Source organism: Sturnira hondurensis, unplaced genomic scaffold, assembly GCF_014824575.4.
Source record: "Sturnira hondurensis isolate 20B ecotype Veracruz unplaced genomic scaffold, ASM1482457v3 Scaffold0016617, whole genome shotgun sequence".
Lineage (NCBI taxonomy): Eukaryota > Metazoa > Chordata > Mammalia > Chiroptera > Phyllostomidae > Sturnira > Sturnira hondurensis.
The window spans coordinates 66,062-85,147 of NW_028089248.1; the positions used below are offsets into that span (position 1 = coordinate 66,062).

General features: G+C 46.5%; 2 protein-coding genes across 3 annotated transcripts in view; both read right to left on the reverse strand.

Annotated features, from left to right (window-relative positions):
* Positions 1-268: 268 nt before the first annotated feature.
* LPCAT2 (lysophosphatidylcholine acyltransferase 2) overlaps positions 269-19,086 on the reverse strand; it is a 56,982-nt gene continuing 38,164 nt past the window's right edge. Inside the window, exons 12-14 of one of the 2 annotated variants that reach the window (XM_037066294.1) lie at positions 9,007-9,105; positions 5,333-5,468; positions 269-2,119 (exon numbers count right to left, since the gene is read on the reverse strand). In XM_037066294.1, the coding sequence (XP_036922189.1) occupies positions 1,935-2,119; positions 5,333-5,468; positions 9,007-9,105 (420 nt within the window). In that variant the 3' untranslated portion in view covers positions 269-1,934. Of the gene's footprint in view, positions 2,120-5,332; positions 5,469-9,006; positions 9,106-14,193; positions 14,395-19,086 lie in introns of those variants that run through there. The other variant, XM_037066295.1, reaches the window with a different exon arrangement.
* CAPNS2 (calpain small subunit 2) lies at positions 13,289-14,230 on the reverse strand. Its single transcript, XM_037066296.1, has one exon. It carries the CDS (start codon positions 14,205-14,207, stop codon positions 13,464-13,466), a length of 744 nt encoding a protein of 247 aa, XP_036922191.1. The 5' UTR covers positions 14,208-14,230; the 3' UTR covers positions 13,289-13,463.

Consider the following 19,086-nt stretch of genomic DNA (forward strand, 5'->3'; position numbering starts at 1 on the left):
TGTGCCCTGCCTGGGAATCGAACCTGCGACCGTTTGGTTCACAGTCCGAGCTCAATCGACTGAGCTACACCGGCCAGGGCCAAAAGTCAACTTCTTTATACTAAACACTAACTATTGCTGCTTTGGCTAAAAGTTGAGTTTTCATTAGTGTAAAATCATGCCTGATAAAGCTTAAATGCAATAAAAAATGATTAATCCCACTCCTTAAACAGGCAAACAAATGCAAACCCCAACACCAAAAAGATGTATCGCATTTGAGGCGAAATGACAAAACCAGAATTTTTTAATGACCAAGATTGTACGTAGCAATTCTGTTTGTTCAGTAACACGACAAAATAGGAACATCACGTTGGCAGGAGTGGAATTCAAGAGCATAAAATATTATTTGAAGACAGGAGCCTAATAGAAAGCTTTTCATTTTCAATGCTACTCTGTCGTGGCTCATACAGTTTACTATATGGCTTTTCTGTCAAAAAAATAACCATGGTACCTGAGTATTAATACATTCAATAGCGGATGCCGGGAACTGTTGTAAACACGTGTTTTCCTAGTTAAGCAATTGTTTTCAGCTCATTCAATGCTTTGTGTAAATAGCTTTAAGACATATGAAAAAGCAAACAATTATCTATACTTTCATAAGGCTTTTAGTAAGCAATTATCCAAATACGTATTTACTCATTCATTACCTTGCAACACTAAGTGCTTAGCGTGGAGAACTAGTTTGAAGTCACTATTCCAAGCCCTCTCACGAGACTTACGACATTGAAAAATGGCCTTAAAAAGCTAGCTTGGGGGTGAATCGCCATTATATTCAGAAACACGACCAAAACAAAGAGTTTAAATCCAAAGACTAAACTCAGAATTTTTCTTATATTAAAAAAATTGGTCCTTTGTTCCAAATTTCAAACATAAATGACATTGACAACACACACACACACGTGTGACATCCCATAAAAAACGGAACCAGCAGGAAATGACCGATTGGCCTCAGGATGGTGCCATGGCCCGATTCCTGCCGGGGTCCCATGGGCGGATTGTTAGGATTTTGGATTCCCTGGCTTTGGTATCTTTTGTGTGTTCCCTGCAGATATTTCAGACAAGTTCTGAATTTTCATGTTATATCAGTGGAGCAGATCTGATCCATTTACTGGGCAAGAGCTACATTCTGAACTATCCAACTCAGATGAAACCAAACTCTGTGGCTGACAATTCATTTTCTCGTTAGACAATCAGCATCACCTTCAATAAGGCAAGCCCTCCTTAGCCTTTGGCCATAGCTGTTGTCTGTTAAAAAAAAAAGAGTTCTAAATGGGTAGATCATTCAGAAGGCCATGCGTTCCCTTGACGGGTGGTGGAGGAAATGTACAATAGGGGTGCACGCTGGAGAGAAGAGGGGTTTTTGAGTCTCATCTAATTAACGGAGCTCTCCTTTCCAATCCAACCATAGTCAGTGATCCAAGAAACTGATGTGGAAATGGAAAACAATGAATCTGTAAAGGTAAAGGAGTAAATTTCTGCAACATTCCTTAGACTCTTCATTCTTATTTCCAGCAGTGAAAGGAATTAGACAGAAAAAAATACTTCTTTTTCTCCCCCTTAGAAAACTCTTGAGCGTTTTGATGAATGCCCATCAGTACATGGGAGCATTTCATTCACTTGGATGTGCAAATTAAACTGGAAGATTCTATAAAAATATATTTATCACCAGTAAACCAATCAGTACAGCATCATATAATAGAAAAGAGGAATATTAAAATCCTTGATCCACACATGTGAATAAAAGCATCTTAATAAAAATCTACCATTTTTATAAAAAAGCTTTCCATTTTGTACATCATCATTACTCAATAAATCCCATTTACAATGTTATCGACAAATGCCTTCGCTCTGTCAAGTGAAAGCCACTCCGTGTTCCTTTCTGGGGACACCGGCTTTCAGTCATCTTTCTTGTCCGAGGGGCTCTCGTCATGGTTTTCCGGACTGACTTTGTTCGTGGCGATGGGGGGAGGTGGCTGGTCTTCCTCAGGTAATGAAAACACGTGGCTCGTCTGGAGGTCTAAGTACGTTGTAAATATCTTCGCGTATTCCGGATGCTTTAGGGCAAACCTTTTAAATTCCTCTGGAAGAAGGGATGAAACAAAATCCAGTGAATCTCCATCTGACACGATACAGATTAACATGTGACTTTAATAATATCATTATTGCAAAATCCTATTACTCAACCCTCGTAAATTTGTACAACTACTTGGGAAGACAGTTGTTCCATGATCTCGTCAAATTGAAAACATGCATGTTCTGTGATCCAGAAATTTTATGCCAAAGTGTCGAACCTAGAGAAATGGGTGCGTACTGTGTCTGGGGAGAATGCAGGAGACCGTCCACAGTAACATTATTCACGATTGGAAAAACAGGGAAACAGCTCTCAGGTGTGTCAACAGTAGAAATGGAAAAACACATTTGGACATATCGGTGGGACGTAATGCTATAGGTAACGAAAATGAAGGCACAGCTGTGTTGCCACAAGGCGGATGAATCTTAAAGCCACCACATTGTGTAAAAACACCCAGATCCACGTGAACACCTATTATATGAGTCTATGACACAAACTCCAAAAACCTAGGAAACCGAAAGGCAATTTAGAAAATGTGTCCTTCTCTGGTGAGATGCTAAAGTAAAGGAGGCGGAGACCCCTTTCCGAGTCAGCTCAGCAGCCCCTCCTTTAAGAGAGAAGAGGCTGCAGCTGGGAGGGGTGTCCAGACCCCCCCAAAAGCCCTGTTTCCTGACCCAGGAAGTAGTTACACAAGCGTTCACTTTATAAAACTTCATTATGCTCCGTGTTTATGTTCCGTTCCGTTTCCTGTATTTTTGTTATTTTGGGGAATTAAAGAAGTTTTAAACATTCCATCACCCTCGGGACTTTCCATATTATGGTCTAGAAAAGCTGGGCACTGACTTTCGATCCATAAAAAACAAGTAAGAGTGCATAGCACATAATAGCCACATCATAAGCCCTTTGAGTAGCTGACCTCTCTTTATCCCCAGTGTCGAGGCAGAGGTGTGGGAGGCCGAGTACGTTAACCCACATAGTTTGAACCACAAGCCTCCAAGAACCTGGAGTTTCTGAAACACGATGCTGCCCTTGATTCTGAAAATTTCTGTCTTCTGTCTGTACGGAGAAAAGTTCACGGAGCTCATACGGCCCAGGGAACCTGGCCTTTGAATCAGCTTGCTACGTGGATCTGTAATAACAGGATTTTTAATCCAATGTCCTATTTCTATCCATGTGTTTTTTTAAAACCCTCTGATGACCAGGAGCCTGCTTCACTGCAGGCAGCCTCATAACTCGCGATGACAAAACAGGTCTTTGGTGCAGAGTAAGTCACCGGGTTGGGCCCAGGTGGGACTTGGCGACTGCAACGTCATTTTGCACTCACGGTCCTCGCTACAGTTTCAGATCAGGTAAGCCGTGACTCGTTACTTCTCAACATCCCAGAGAAAGCCACATCCCCGTGAGTCTGTTTCAGTGACAGAGGCACAGAGAACCCAGGTGACGTCTACGATGAGGGAGTGTGAGGCTTGATCTGCTGAAACCAAGGGCTTTCATTGCAAGGCTTGTGGTCTGTTCAGAAGTCCCAGGTCTCTCTCCTCTTTGGGGACGCCAGTGGCATTAAACAGTAACTCATTCCTAGATGAAGCGCTGTGAACTAACTTTACGTGGAATTTGGGTGTTAATGTGGCTAATGGAAAACCAGGAATGAAAACAATTCAAATGATCACATTTCAACAATTTAAAAGGTCACATGTATGGTATATTTCAATACCTATTCTTTCATAAATAATATTTAAATGTCCCAAACATTTCTTGTAAAAGCAATCAAACAAGCAAGCAGTGGACTGGTATCTGACTGAAAAAAGGGGGACGTTCTGTGTATTTCTGGAAAGAAAAAGGTTGAACTCTCCCAAGCAACATAGGTTTCCCTAGAAATTTATTAAAATTGACAGGCAAAATTAGGACTACCTACAAATAATTTTTAGTATGAGCTTGCATTCAAATTGTTATTTCAAATAGTTTCTCAAAATTTGGTGGTTCAGAAAAATAGTCTTATTTATAAAAGCAAAATGGTCAGAGAATGTGTATACATGGGGTTTACGAATCAAAAGTTTTATCTCAGTATATACTTCCCCATTTCCTCCCTCCCTTCCTTCCTCCACTCTATCTTGTTTTCTTAAATGAACTCAGTAGAGTAAGTGCCCATGGCACTTAAATTACCTAAAAGAGAGTAAAGAGCAGCCAAAGTAACAGTAATTAAAAACAGAGAGCAGGAGAAGTATGTGATCTAATTTCCCCGTCCCATAAAAGTTAAGCTGAAACTCTTTGAACACCACAAGGAAAGCCCTTCAAGGGGACCCTTCTGCCAGTCCAAGGGAAGAGGCTGGGGAACATAAGCCGCCCTGACTCTGGGACCACACGAAAGCTCAGACAGGGAAACAGGTCGCGCCGGTCTCTCTGAGGCGGTGTGTTTCTCTCCCCGGCTGCACCGTGAAACACGTGGAAACCGAGGCACCACCCTCCTGCCCCAGGGGACGTGTTCTGCTGTGTGGTCTTGAAGTCATTGGGAAACAGGTCAGTCGCTGATGGATGAACCTGCCACTTGGCCATAAGGTCTTCTTCCCCTATAGTCACTCCCCAACAGGGGTACCATCGACATGACATGGGACAATGAGTGTGAAAGCTGACTTCTGCTGCTAACAGTAAACATCACAGATGGCTGGGCTGCTCCTGTTACGGTTGGTCCCTCAGCCCACATCTCTCTACAGGGGTCACCACCCAGCTGGGTGAACGTGCTCAGTGCTGCTTGGCCAGGCTGACAGCCAAAAGGACAAGCCCTCAAGGAGGGACAGCAGGTCTGAGAGATGCGAAAGGCACTAAGGCGCGGAGGCCAATGGGCCGGGCTCTGAAGCCGGACGGGCTTGGTTCTGGAATCCTGGTTCCAATATGTTCTAGCTAGATGACCTCAGGTCACTTACTGACATTCTTTGCACCTCAGTAAAATAAGAGTAATAAATAGTACTGATTAAGGCTTGCTGTAAAGAATAAAGGAGTTAACAGCCATCAAATGTTTAGAAGCATCCTTAGCAGGAGGTGAATCCTCGGGAATTAGCCACTACCATGATACCACCACAGCCATTTCACTATCGTCATCATCACCATTGCTATTTCCGTTGTTCACATAATTAGCAGAGGGCAACAACATTCTTATATGACAGCCAGCCCATGGTCTGGACACTCTCTCCTTGGCAAACTGGGCCAGGAGCCAAACTGCCCACTCACCGTAGGACACTGAGTCCCCCTGGGCTATTTCCTTGAAGAGACCGGAGACATTCAGGTCGGGCACTCCCAGGGAAGCCTGAAGAATAGTGGAAAACTCTTCCTCCGTTATGTAGCCGTCCTCGTCAACGTCAAAGAGCTGCAGGAAACGAAACAAAAGGTGAGACTTGGCCTCCTCGGAGCAGCCCTGACTAATCCTGGGCAACAAACCCTTTGATCACCGGAACATTCACGGCGCAGGGCCAGGGACAGTTGGCGAAGAAAGCAGGGTGTCCGCTGCCCTCACAGCCCTTCAGGGTTAGTGGTGGAAAGAGACAGAGTCAAAATAGGGGTACCACAGTGCAAGGGACAAAGGACACGGGAGTCCTGTGGAGGAGAAACGATGACTCCTACGGGGAGAGGTCAGGGAAGCGCAGGAAGTGGCCCGTGAGCTGCTCTCCGAACCTAAAGGGAGAGATCCCCGGAGCGCACAAGGACTGGCTGGTGGCTGCTCGGGGCTCAGGACAGGAGGCCGAGGGACAAGCAGGCATGAGACCATGATGGAAACAGAATGCCTCACTGGCCCTGTGGGAGTATTACGGCTGGGGAGCTGGTGTGATCACACGGGAACTGAGGGAGCTCTTCGTGGCGGAGCGTGGAGGAAGGGTTGGGGCAGAAGGTTAATAAATAAAAGTAGAGACAGGAAAAGCAGCTGAGGGTCTGGGGTGGAGAAGCAGAGGGGCGCAGGAAGAGAAGACTTCATAAGGAAGCAAAGACAGGACGTGTATCAGGTGGAGATCAGGGGTGACAGAGTGGAAGGATTTTTTAAGTTCAGCAGCAGAACAGAATAGCTGATGAATACGTAATATCTCATATTCAAAATCCTCTCCCGGGCATTAAAATTTTTTAATGCTAGAAGCACCTACTCTGTGCAAGCATTGGTCGAAAGTATTCAAGTCACCGTACATGCATGAACTCGAGTAGCCCTTACAACAGTCCCAGGTACGGTTGGTACCATTCTTCGCCCTGCCTTCCAGGTGAGAAAGCTGAGGCTCAGAAGTCAGGTAACTTTCCCAACGCCACGCCCCTTGTGAGCGGCATTGCTGGGACCGTACCCAGGCAGACTGTATCTAGAGGTCCTGCTGTTGAGGTACCTACTTATGACCAGACACATGATCGAAAACAAGAAAAAGCCCCAGACACTGGGTATGGTGTGGTAATCGTGAAATGAGCAACAAAGCACATAGAGCGTAGTGCTGTAACTGTCCATTAGGGTGGGAGAGAGAAACGTCACCTGCAGTGGCGGTTTGCTGCCCGCAGCTGAGAAAGCACCGACTTCTATTCCCCTCCACTCAGTGCCCACTGCGGCTGAGACAGCAGGAGAACAAAAAGGGGACGGGCATTTGTCCTCTCCAACTGCAGCCCCAGGGCTCCCTCTGGCCCAGAGGCTTGGATCCCGTCCTCTGCCCTCCCTCGAGCTCTGAACTCCCTCCAAAGGCCTTCCACCCTAACCAGCTCTCACCCCCTCCACTCAGTCTAAATTGTCACCACATTTGGTCTTGGGTGGCTCTCACTTCCATATTAAGTTCCCTTCATGCGTCCATAGGTCCCTATTGGGGACTTCTACTTCTTCTCCATCTGTCCTTTGTCACACTACCCAGACCGCTCCCTTCACTAAAACACCCGATTTCCCCTCAATTACTCATCATTCCTGACGGTCCTCCTGCTGCACAGCCTCCAGATCTAACAGAAATCCCAGGCTCTGGTGGAGAGTTTAACACCCAAGTTCCCTCTGGGGCGTGCAGCCTCCCCATGACACAGAACACCGTCAAACACTGAATCAAAACGTCCTGTCTTTCCCAAGCCATGGCCTAAGACCATCTGGGCCCGCCCTGCCATGGGAGTGAGGGACAGAGTGGCCCAGCTCCTTCTCACTGGAGGCCCCAGGGCGGGTGCAGAGTCACTCCCGGAGCCCGCCGCTTGCCCTCACAACTGGCTCCTTGGCCGGAGCCCATGCCCACAGCCATGGCCGCAGATCTCTGACCAGTATTCTACCTCCAGGGGCCTCCGTGAGGATGGAATGAGGTCAGAGATGGGGCATGAACTGTGACACGCTGCCCAATGAAAGAACATGAATGGATCGCACACACATACATGTATACACACATATATGCACACATATACATACATACACAAATGTAAAGTATGCCAAAATATTTTCAAACACATCCGAGAAGGTCCAAAAATAACCCATATAAAGCATGACCCTTGCCTTCCAGAAAGAAGAGCTAATTACAGTTTCAGGCCCTCCTTTCCTCGCTCTGTCCCCAAACCAAGGCCCAGGCTGGACAGACTCTCAGGGCATCTTTAAAAACAGTCATTACTGGGACTGAGGGCCGCAGTTCCGAGCCGGTCTTTCATCAGCCAACCCACAGTGCACATTTGCCCAGCTCAGCTCATCATTATGCACATATGATCCCCAAACCAACAGAAGTAGCTGGGTCAGAATGAGTTAGCCACGGGTCTAATTTTAGGTTTTATGATGAATAAGACTGTGAAAGCCAAAAGTTTTCGACTTGGAGGAAGTTCTGGGCCTTGTCTTCTCACCATCTGCTAACCATCGACCACGTGGGTGCTTCCCAGGCCTCGCAGTTAACTCGGTTTAAACCGGCCCGGCATCCAAAATTAAACTCGGGGACTCCTGGGCCAAGGCTAGAAGGTGCAGACATTCCTGTGGCTGTCCCTGCTGGTGCCTACGGTGTGAGAAAGGGCTCCAGGAAGAAGAGTCTGTCTAGATAATAGAGGGAAGAACTGGTTAGGGTGCTGGGGGCGGGGGGTCGTCTTCTCAGAGAAAAGCAGGAAGAAATCAGAGGAGGAGACGGAATGAGAAGGTCCTCCAGCTTCTCTCCGGGGGACGGAGCCCAGCACAGGCTGAATGAGCAGATCCACGGCCGCCGTGTGACAAGACGGGAGGGCGACGGGGGTTTTGTTTCACCCGAGAGCAGACCGTGCAAGATTAGGATCCGGAAGCGAGCACCCCATCCCAGTACTAATTAGAAGAAGCACCTGTCAACTCAGAAGAACCGGAAGCACACTTTGGGAGTGTATTCTCCACCCTCTTTTTGCACGTGTGAGAGATCCATGGAGTCGGGCTCCTCGTACGTAACCCAGCCCTCTATCCAGCTCTGCTGGGGCCTGGGGCCACGGTCTCATTCATCTGTCCCCCCGATACTGCAGTGAAAATAGATGGCATTTTCCTGTGGTATCCCACAGGGAAACATAGAGGGTGGGCACTGGGAGCATTTTGGATGGAATTCATCTGCAACCACCACCACAAAATAAACTCCGCCAGGAAAATACCTCCAAGACGACCTCAGACACACACAGCACAGATGGATGGACAGATCAGAACTTTTCCCGTGACGACTCAGGATGCCTAGTGGCAGGGGACATGTATTTACAAACCTCACCTCAGGGCTTGGAACTAGGGAGGCAGGAAAGAGAGAATTTTTTTTAAGGCGACTTATGAAATCACCTGCTCTTGGATCTCGGCACGGTGGCCTGGGCAGACGCCTTTGCCCTTAAACTGGTGCCTGTGTTTCCTTTCTTAGCAGCAACTGTCTTAACCTCATTACCCTCGAGCTCCTGTCACAGCAGATCTATAAACCCCCGAGGCGCTCCACGCGGGCCGACGGTACCTTAAATGCCACCTGGATGATCTCCTCCGTGTTGGCGGGGTTGCACAGGACGGCCAGGCCGATCACGTACTCCCGGAAGTCGATGCTGCCATCGTTGTTCTGAGAAGGGAGGGGAGACATGGATTAGCAGGGGCACGAGTGGAACTGCTGCTGACCCCAGCCCGCAGGGGTGACGTTTGGCGATGCCACGCAGCTCCACACTGTCGTGAGCTGAGCCTATCTGGAAAAACAGGCGGGACAGCAAGCAGGTGGCCCACCTACTCCCAGTTCAAAAGGAAGAAAATGGTATTTCTGTTTAGTGACAAATGCAAACATCTTGTCTCTGAGGCTCTCAGTGATAAGTGATTTAGAGGGGTCCTATGGTGCCCTGAGACCCTCTGGGAGGCAGGATCTAAGACTTACATCCCAGGTGGGGACGAAGTGTTCCCTCCACCATTGACAGTGGCCCTGCCATGGTGGCCGACACCAAGGAGTCACTAAGGGGTCACCAAGCAACCCTCTACCTGCAGGAAATGGGAGAGGACAAGGGCAAGTGGAGGCAGTAAGCTCAGGGGCGTTCCTTCTTCCTTCCAGACTTAATCTGCGATAAACCAGCAGCAAGGGGGCAAACCCGAGCAGCGTCAGTAGCCCCTTGGTGATTGACCCCAGGCTCCAGAAGATCCGGTGTGTCTCAGCCTTCAGAAGCTAAGCCTAACCAGGATGACACCAGGACCTGTACAGCCAGGAGGCATTCCATCATTCACGCAAGAGAAGGCATTGGCCATTCCAGCCCTGGCTGACTGAGCGCCCCTTTTGTTGCATGTGAACCACTCAACTAGACAGGAACTGTGAGGGGAGGGAGTGGCCAGAAGGAAGGGAGGAGAAAGGGGGAGAGGGACAAGGCAGAGGAAGTGGGAGGGACAGAAGGAAGAGATAAGAGCGAGAACTAGAAAGAAGGAAAGGGGCGGGGGACAAAGAAAAGAGAAGGGGAGATGGAGGGAAAGGATGGCAACAAGGAGGAGGAGGGAGGCAGCCAGAGAACCAACAACAGCATTATGACTACAATCCCAGGTGTCAGAAGCATTTGGGCAGCACCGTCGGGCAAGTGATGAGTTCCCAGATAAGCAGAGAACTGGTAGCAGCAAGCACGCTGGGGCAGGGCTCCAGAGATGAGCAGATGCTTGGCATCAGTGAGAGTGTGAGCCTCACCCAAGTCAGATTGGACCATGACTGCGCAGCGAGAGGAAGAGGCTGAGTCTTTGACGATGCTCTAGAGGCCCAGAGGGGTATTGCTATTCAAATACATTAAACTCTCAGTTCTCCAGAAGAGCCAGGGAAGAGGTATTCAGACTATTCCGAATATTCCTTAAGAGTACATTTCTACCCAGGTAGGTAACTGTATTACCCATTCTCCAGGAATTAAGTTGTTTTATCCACTTAGCATTACAAGTAAGCATTTGAAGTAAGTCCTTCTTAGAGCCTTTCAAGATCAATAGGTGCATCCAAAAATATTTCTGAGGCCGCCCTATGGATCAGTTATGCCATACTACTTGATAAGGTTTCTGACTGAGGTTGCTATATAAATTAACTTGTAAAATATAGGAACTATTACCCCCCAAATATTTAATTTTTTATTGCTTTTTCTTTTCTTTCTTTCTTCTTTTTTTTTTTTAAGAAAGCTAGGGAGAGTAGAGAGAGGAAGGGAGACATGGAAACACGATATGAGAGGGAAGCCCTGATTGGTTGCCTCCTGTTTGCTCCGGGTCCAGATCAGAGGCATCCAGAGTCAGGGAGAGGGAGGGTGCATTCGCCCGGGCTTAAACTGTGCCTTTAAACACCAACGGTTGGGTGAAAACTGAGACATTTAATTACTCACTCTACACCAAAGACTTGGTTACTTGGAAAAATCCAGAGTTTGGACCAAATGTTCTAGCATCCACTCTAGAGACTGAGGTTATTTGCCCAAGTGTTATCCAACATTAATTGGTAGCGAATGTGTTTATATAAATACGCAAAACCTTCTGTTCTCCAAAGAGAACAGAGAGGAGACCGCGGGGAACTTTGGGATGCTTTGCACGTGTGTACAGAGGAGCCATCACGAGAGTCGGGGGTCCCTTCACTTGAGGAATGAGACAGATACTTCCTACCGCCCGCAGTGTGACGTAATCACCTTGATGTTTATAAAATATTGACAATGAGGCGAAGGAGGAAGCGTGGCTTCTCTGCCCTTTCCGAAACCGTCACGTGGAAAGGTTAACTTATACCTCGATATTCTGAGACCTTGAAAGGCACCTCGGCAGCTTCCCCCGTTCCAGGCTGCATTCCCACACCTTTGCCGAGCGCATCAGTGGGCGTACGCTACGATGCAGCCCTGAAGGTAATGGGTGGTGGCTGGTAGCAGCCTCCTGCCCATCCCACCACGCCTGCTCTGAGCAGCAGGCCAGGCCGAGCTTGAGTCACAAACCCCATGGGCAAAGTGGAGCGGCCCGTGTGCTCGGCTCGGTGCAGAGTTATATGCACGTGGTTTCATAAATATTATGTGATGGAGACAACGGTGACCACAGGGGCCAATTCCACCTTCTTCCAATTTCACTGGGGATTTCCCACTGGCAGTGGAAGCCCATTCACAAACCAGCCACATCATTTCCACAGTGACGACTCTCCTCTACGTGAGTCAAAAGAGAAAGGAAGAATTTATCTTCCAACTCAGGAGGAGCCACCGAAGCAGCCTGGGAGAGAGGGGGAGCGGACCGGAAACCAGGCAAGCGGGAGGGGGGACCAGTTTGCTGTGGGCAGGTGAGCTGAGCAGCCACAGACGCGGCCTCTCTGTGCACCAGATTGGATGCTGGATTACTCTTGCCATCACCGCCTGAGTCAAAATGATAAGGCCAAACCGAGGGCCACACACCCAAGAAAAGCACGACTCCCCCAGCCTGGGGTATCGGTTTCTCGGCGGGCCCATTTCCCTTCTCTGGATGCTGGCAATACTGACTCTCCGCCTGGGCCTGTTTCGGGGAAGACATTTGGAAAACGCGGTGAGACAGCCTTACTTTAGAGCCATGGCTGGCACCCTGGGCTGCTCATTAGACCCACTGGGAAGCTTTGAAAAGACGCTGGGCCCCACCCCTAAAGATTCCGAGTTACCTGTTTGGAGTGGGACTCGGGCATCAGTATCCCTCAAGGGCCCCCACCAGTGAGTCTGAAGGACAGCCAGGGTGGAGAACACTGCAATACAGAGCCAGAGATGCTGGCATCTATTTCTCTATGTTGCTTTGTATGCCGCAGAACTGATGAGGATTTGTGGAAGTTCTTTTTTTTTTTTTCCTTCCATTGTTTACTTTTCCCCCTGCCTAGTTTTCAGAGAGGAACAACAACCACCAAAATATTCCTTGTTCCAAAGTAAACTAATGAACAAAATAGAAACAGAGGCGTGGATACATGGAACAGACCCACAGCCGTCGGCGGGGGTGGGGTAGGGGAGGGGGAGAATGGTTGAAAGAAGGTGAAGGGTGATTAGCCAAAGAATATATACAAATGACCCATGGACACACACAACAGCATGGGGGATGCCTGAAGGGAGGGGGGCTGGCGGGAGGTGGATGGGGTGGGGGAGGGTGGGGACAACTGACACAGCATAAACAATTAAAAAAACAACCCTTGTTCCAAGGCAAGACATGACATGACAAGGGCTGGCTGAAGGCTGGGCCTGCCTGTCTGTGTGTACGAAACGCGTGCCAGAGCGATCGTCTGGATCCTCACAACAGCCAGACATTCCCCAATGCCCTTGACCTTCTTTACAAACAGGGAAACAAAACAAAATCGCCACACGCTCTTTCTACACCTAAAGAACTCTAGAATTTTAGATACCTGTTCCACCATTAAAAAAAAAAATGCTACTCTTTTATAGAACAGCTTCATCCACATTCCTGTTCCTTGTTTCTCTTCAGTTAAATGGGATTCTGGGAAAGCATTTTTCATTTTTCTTTTGCATAATGGAAATATCAGCTGTGAAATTAGGAGGAAAAACAGGTTTTAAATTTGCCTCCTCACCTTGCTAAAGGAAAAAAAAAGCGCATCTCCTGCATGCTTTCTTGGTTTATTCCAACTTTTCCCCTCAAAATTTTACTCTTAACAACAAATACCCTGCTTCTTGGTATCCACCCACTAACTGAGCAATAACCTATTCAAACCCAGTCTCTTACGGCTCCACCCTGCACCCTCATCACACCTAGAAGTCCATAGCAACCCAGCATCTCAAACAGTGGCTACACACAGCACCCACAACATTTCTCATGGAAAATCTGTTTTAATTAAGCAGTAAAAACCGGGCACACGTCCAGACATCGGTGGGGATGTGTGAAGAGGGGGCCAGGAGTCGACAGCTGTGGAAGCCGGGGTATCAGCGGCAATTTGGGCAGCGAGGCGTGGCTGTCGGCCATCCTGGCCTCGGGGGCGGGGCTGGCTTTCTCGTGGCCCGCTCAGGAATACATGGTCAGCTGCAGCCACTCTTGGATGGACACCTGAATCAGCCCATCCGCGTCTCTGTCCAGGGATCTGAAGGCACGGAACATGGCGTCCAGGCGGACCAGGCAGCTGATGAAGTTGTTAAAATCCATGCTCCCATCCTCGTCGGTGTACTGGCGGAGGACCACTGGGTACAGCTGTTCGTGCAGCTGGAAGCCGGCCGCCTGCAGGGCCCCGCGCAGCTGGGAACTTCTCAGAGACCCGGCGTGGTCCTGGTCGTGCTGCTTGTACACACACTGCCACTTCTTCAGGTTGTTCCACAGGTACTTGAACTCCTCAAAGCCCAGCTTCCCGTTCGTGTCGTTGTCCATGACGGACACAATGCTCCGGCAGGTGTCCAGGCTGAAGCCGTCGGTCTTCAGGTCCTTGTGCTTGGAAAGGATTTTGTTGAGAATGTTCATGAGGTCGGTGGCACCCACCTCCATGTCCGGTCCCGCCAGCTGTGCAAACTGGTGCCGAAACCGCCTGACCTCCTCACTTTCCTGGGCCTCCACGTTGGCGAAATGCTGCTGGGTCGGAGGCGGTTCTGGGGTATACTTGGCCGCTGTAGCCTCGCTGATCAGATTCACAATTCCTCCAACTAGCCCTCCAATATTTCCTCCTCCTCCTCGCTGGCCACCTCCTCCTCCAAGAAGACCTCCGAGGGCTTCCCCGAGGCCTCGATCTGCTCCTTCCAAAAAAGCCTTTGCGAGAAACATGTTTTCAGCTTAACAAGCTTCCCGAGTCTTGGAAACAGATGAAGAGAGCTGAAATGGAGTCTGCGGAGCTCGCATGTGGAAGAACTGGCTTTTCTGTACCTGCTTCCACTGTGCCACGCCCCTCGGGGCGTGGGTGTGGTGCCTTACCTCCGAGTGAAGCTGCCTGAATTCCATGAGGTCCTAACACCTGCCATTTAGAAGGGCGGGGCTCAGTAAAATATCAAGCTCTTCCAATATGTATTCCTAATATATCTAATAACGATTCATAAGTTAGAGTACGTAGGACAAATGAGAAGCAATAACGTTTGTAAATGAACATGTTAACTACATGTTTCTGTATGCCACAGGTCTTAGAACTCTTTCTCGGCACCTGGAGGCTGACAGGCGGTTTCCTAACAGGAGGTACATGTTTCAAGGAAAGTGAGAAGTTCTTTTGTAAGCGTAGAGTTGAAGAATTCTTGGGCTATGGGAGCCTATTTACCTACTCCCCTTCTTTTAGCAAAGATTTCCAAAATCCAGTGTTCTTAAGAAAAATCGGGCCCTGATTGGTCTGGCTCCCAAAAGGTCACTGGTTTGATTCCCTGTCAGGGCACGGGCTTGGGTTGGGGGCCAGGTCCCCAGTGGGGGCACATGCAAGAGGCAACCATCGATGTTTCTCTCCCTCCCTTTCTCCTCCCTTTCCCGCTCTCTAAAAAGCAATAAATAAAGTCTTTTTCTTAAAAGAAAAACTTGGGAGAGGGTTTTTTTTTTAAATGCAGAGGTTCTGATTCTGTAGTCTGCTATGGGGTTTCTGAACTCCATTAGTGGACTATTCTCTGGTTGTGACATTTATATAGAAAGATGTAATCACAAACCACAGAGGTCTAGCTCCAACAGTTCCACACAGACCGCACACACCCATGTCAAGAAACAGAATATCATTTGCACCCCAGAAGCCTCTTCATGCCTCTTTCCTAAAGTTACTAACTCTCTTCTCTCAAGAGTCCCCACTCTCCTGGCATCTAACACCACTGGTTCGTTTTTGCACTTTAAATCAATGGAGTCATGCAGTATATAGCCTTGCTGAGGTCTTTAAAGTTTGTTTTCATTAAAAAATTGTAACAAACTACACGACAGAGAAGGTACCGTTCGAGCCATTTTTAAGTGCACAGTTCAGGGGCATTCAGGACACTCACATTGTCGTGTAACCATCACCACCGTCCATCCCCAGGAAATGTTTCACCCTGTGAAACTAAAATTCTACCCACTAAACGGTAGCCCCCATTCCTCCTGCCCGCAGGCCCAGGCGACCCCACTCCACTCCACCTCTAGGTACGTCCTGCAAGTGGAGCCACAGTTTGTCCTTTTGTGACTAGCTTGTGTCGCTTAGTGTAATGTCTTCAAGTTCCATCCATGTCGTAGCATGCATCCGCATTTATTTCCTCTTCAAAGCTAAATAACATTAGATTTCTTGTACGTAACACGTTTGGTTTATGCACTCATCCACTGGTGGATGCTTGGGTTGCTTCCACTTTCTGACTATTGTGAATAATGCTGTTATGAGCATGGATGTACAAATATTTCTTTAAGTTCCTGCTTTCTTTTGGATATATACCTAGAAGTACTATAGAACTGCTAGATCATATGGTAATTCTAGTAATTTTTTGATGAGCCATTACACTTTTTTCCATAGTGGTCATACTATTTTACATTCCCACCAACAGTGCCCATGAGTTCCAATTTCCCCACACCCTTGGCAACCCTTGTTATTTTTCTGTTGTTCTTTTTCTTTAACACAGCCATTCTAATTGGATGTGAAGTACTTTGAATTTCCCTAATGATTACTGATATTGAGAACATTTTCATACACTGGTTGGTCATTTGCATTTCTTCTTTGGAGAAATGTCTATTTAAGTTCTTTGCTATTTTTTAATTGGGTTTTTAAAAAATCATTGTTAAGTTGCAGGTCTTTGTATATTCTGGATATTAACCCCTCATCAGGTATATTATTTATAAATATTTAATTCCATAGGTTGCCTTTCCAATATGTTGATAGTATCTTTTAATATACAAAAATTTTTATTTGGATATAGTCTAATTTATCTAATTTTTATATTGTTGCTTGTGCTTTTTGGTGTCATATCTGAGAAATCTAATGTCACAAAGCTTTTCCCCTATGTTTTTGTCAAAGACAAAACAACAGTTTTAGCTCTTTTTAATAATAGTTTTAGCCCTTTTGTTTAGGTCTTTGATCCATTTTTAGTAAACTTTTAAAAGATTCTATTTATTTACTTTTAGAGAGAGGGAAAGGAGGGAGGGAAATATCAGTGTGTGGTTGTCTCTCACGTGCCCCCTAGTGGGGACCTGGCCTGCAACCCAGGCATGTGCCCTGACTGGGAATTGAACTGGCAACCCTTTGGTTCATAGGCTGGTGCTCAAGCCACTGAGCCACTCCAGCCAGGGCCAGTTTTAGTAAATTTTTATATAGCATAAGGCAAGGGTCCATGTCATTCTTTTACATGTGGTTATCCAGTTCTCCCAGCAGCATTTATTGAAAAAAACAACAACAACTATTCTTTACTCATTGAGTGGTCTTGGCACCCTTGTCTGAAATCATTGAGTGTATTTCTGTTCTATTCCATTGGCTTATATGGCTGCATCTGTGCCGTGCTACACTGTTTTGATTACTGTAGCTTTGTAGTAAGTTTTGAAATCAGGAAGTGTCAGACTCCCAACTTTTTTTTCTTGCACGATATTGTTTTGGCTATTCAGGGTCTCTTGAACTTCCACATGAATTTTAGGATGGATTTTTCTACTTCTAGGAAAAAAATGGGGGCATTTTTATAGGAATAGCATTGAACTCATAGATCATTTGGGGAGTGCTTACACCTTGACAGTACTGTCTACCAATCCATGAACACAGGATTAATTTCCATTTGTTTGTGTCTACAATCTCTTTCAGCAATGCTTTATAGTTATCAGTGTACAAGTCTTTCAATTCCTTAGTTTATTCCTAAGTATTTGTTCTTTTTAATGCTATTATATATACAGTTGTTTTCTTAATATTCTTTTCTGATTGTTTCTTGTCAGGGCATAGAAACACAACTAAGTTTTGTGTTGATTTTGTAACCTGCAGCTTTGCTGAATTAGTTTATTAGTTTGAACAGTTTGTGTGTGTGTATGTGTGTGTGATCTGCAGGATTTTTTTTAACATGTAAGATCATGCCATCTATGAGCAGAGTTAATTTTACTTCATCCTTTCTACCTTACATGCCTTTTATTTATTTTCATGCATACTTGTTCTGGCAAGCACTCCTAGTACTATGATGAATAAAATTAGTGATCTTAGACAAAAGGTTTCAGTCTTTTATCGTTGAGTATGCTGTTGGCTGTGGGCTCTTCGTGTGTGATCTTTCTTATGTTGTGGTACTTTCCTTCTGTTCGTAGTTTGTTGAGTGTTTTTATCCGAAAGGGTGTTAAATTTTGCCAAATGCTTTTTCTTCATCAATTGAGATGATGTTTTTTCCTCTTCATTCTGTTAACGTGGTATATTTATTACATTGACTGATTTTCATATGTTGAACCATCTTTGCATTCCAGGAATCAATCCCACTTTGTCATGATATAAAATCCTCTTACTGAATTCTGTTCACTAGTATTTTGTTCAGGATTTTTGCACCAATATGCATAAGAGATATTGGTCTACAGTTTCCTTTCCATGTGGCTATCATTTTCTGTCTTTGGTATCAGGATAATGTTGTCCTCATAGGATGAGTTATGAAGTATTTCCTCCTCTTCAATTTTTGGGAATAGCGCGAGGACTGTTGTTAATTTTTCTTTACATATTTGAGATAATTCACCAGGGAAAGTACCTGGTCCTGGGCTTTTCATTGTTGGAAGGTTTTGTTTTGTTTTTAAGATTTTAATAATTTATTTTTAGAGAAATGGAAAGGGAGGGAGACAAAGAGGGAGAGAAAAACCTATGTGTGAGAGAAACATCAATCAGTTGCCTCTTGCATGTGCCCTGACTGGGAATTGAACTGGCGACCTTTTGCTTTGTGGGATGATACCCAACCAACTGAGCTACATCAGTCAGGGTTTTTGTGTGTGTGTTTTTAAAATGGATTCATTTCTTTCTAGTTGTAGGCCTGTTCAGATGGTCTTTTTCTTCGTGATTCAGTCTTGGTATATTGTGTGTTCCTAGAAATTTGTCCATTTCATCTAGGTTATCCAATTTGTTGGCATATCATTGCTCATAGTACTCTCTTGCAATACTTTTCATTTCTGTGAAAGTGGTCCTCTTTTCTGTGAAAGACAAGGTCTTCTTTTTCATTTCTTCTCGTGTCTGGATTTTTTTCCCCTTCAAAATTACATCTGTGAGATTTGATTTTATAGTTTTAGTAAGTACATCCAGAAGTCAGTCTAGGCCAGGCAGACCAAGGTAACACTATGAGAAACCCTACTTTTGAGACCAAGTAGCCAGGGTGCGACCCTCAGAGGCCTCTGGAAGTTCCTTTGGTGAGCTCAGGGCAAGGTGGTCGGGACATAGTAACTAAACCGTTTGGTCACTTAGCATGTGGGGCCTCAATGTCAGATCCAGGTGCAGTATTTACCCTGCCTCTTTGGTAATGATTCAGTCTCCTTCATCACGCATCAGCGCCTGGGCTCAGTGGCTGGGCTGCAGCGCTGGGGACATCAGGAGCGCTGCGCCGAAGGGTCACATGCTCCCACAGGACACGTGTAACTGCGGTCTGCAGTCTGTTCACATCTCTACGGTTCATACCGAACCATTCCAGTTGTATATCATATTCTTTGGCTTCTAGGCGTCACACAGTTCCTCTGAAGGACGGATACAACAGGACTTGAGATAAGCAAAGAAAGACGGAGAGAAGCTACTCCT

What these genes read in the sequence shown, in the direction of transcription:
- CAPNS2 (XM_037066296.1), bottom strand. Translation starts at nt 14,207, where the DNA reads ATGTTTCTCGCAAAGGCTTTTTTGGAAGGAGCAGATCGAGGCCTCGGG.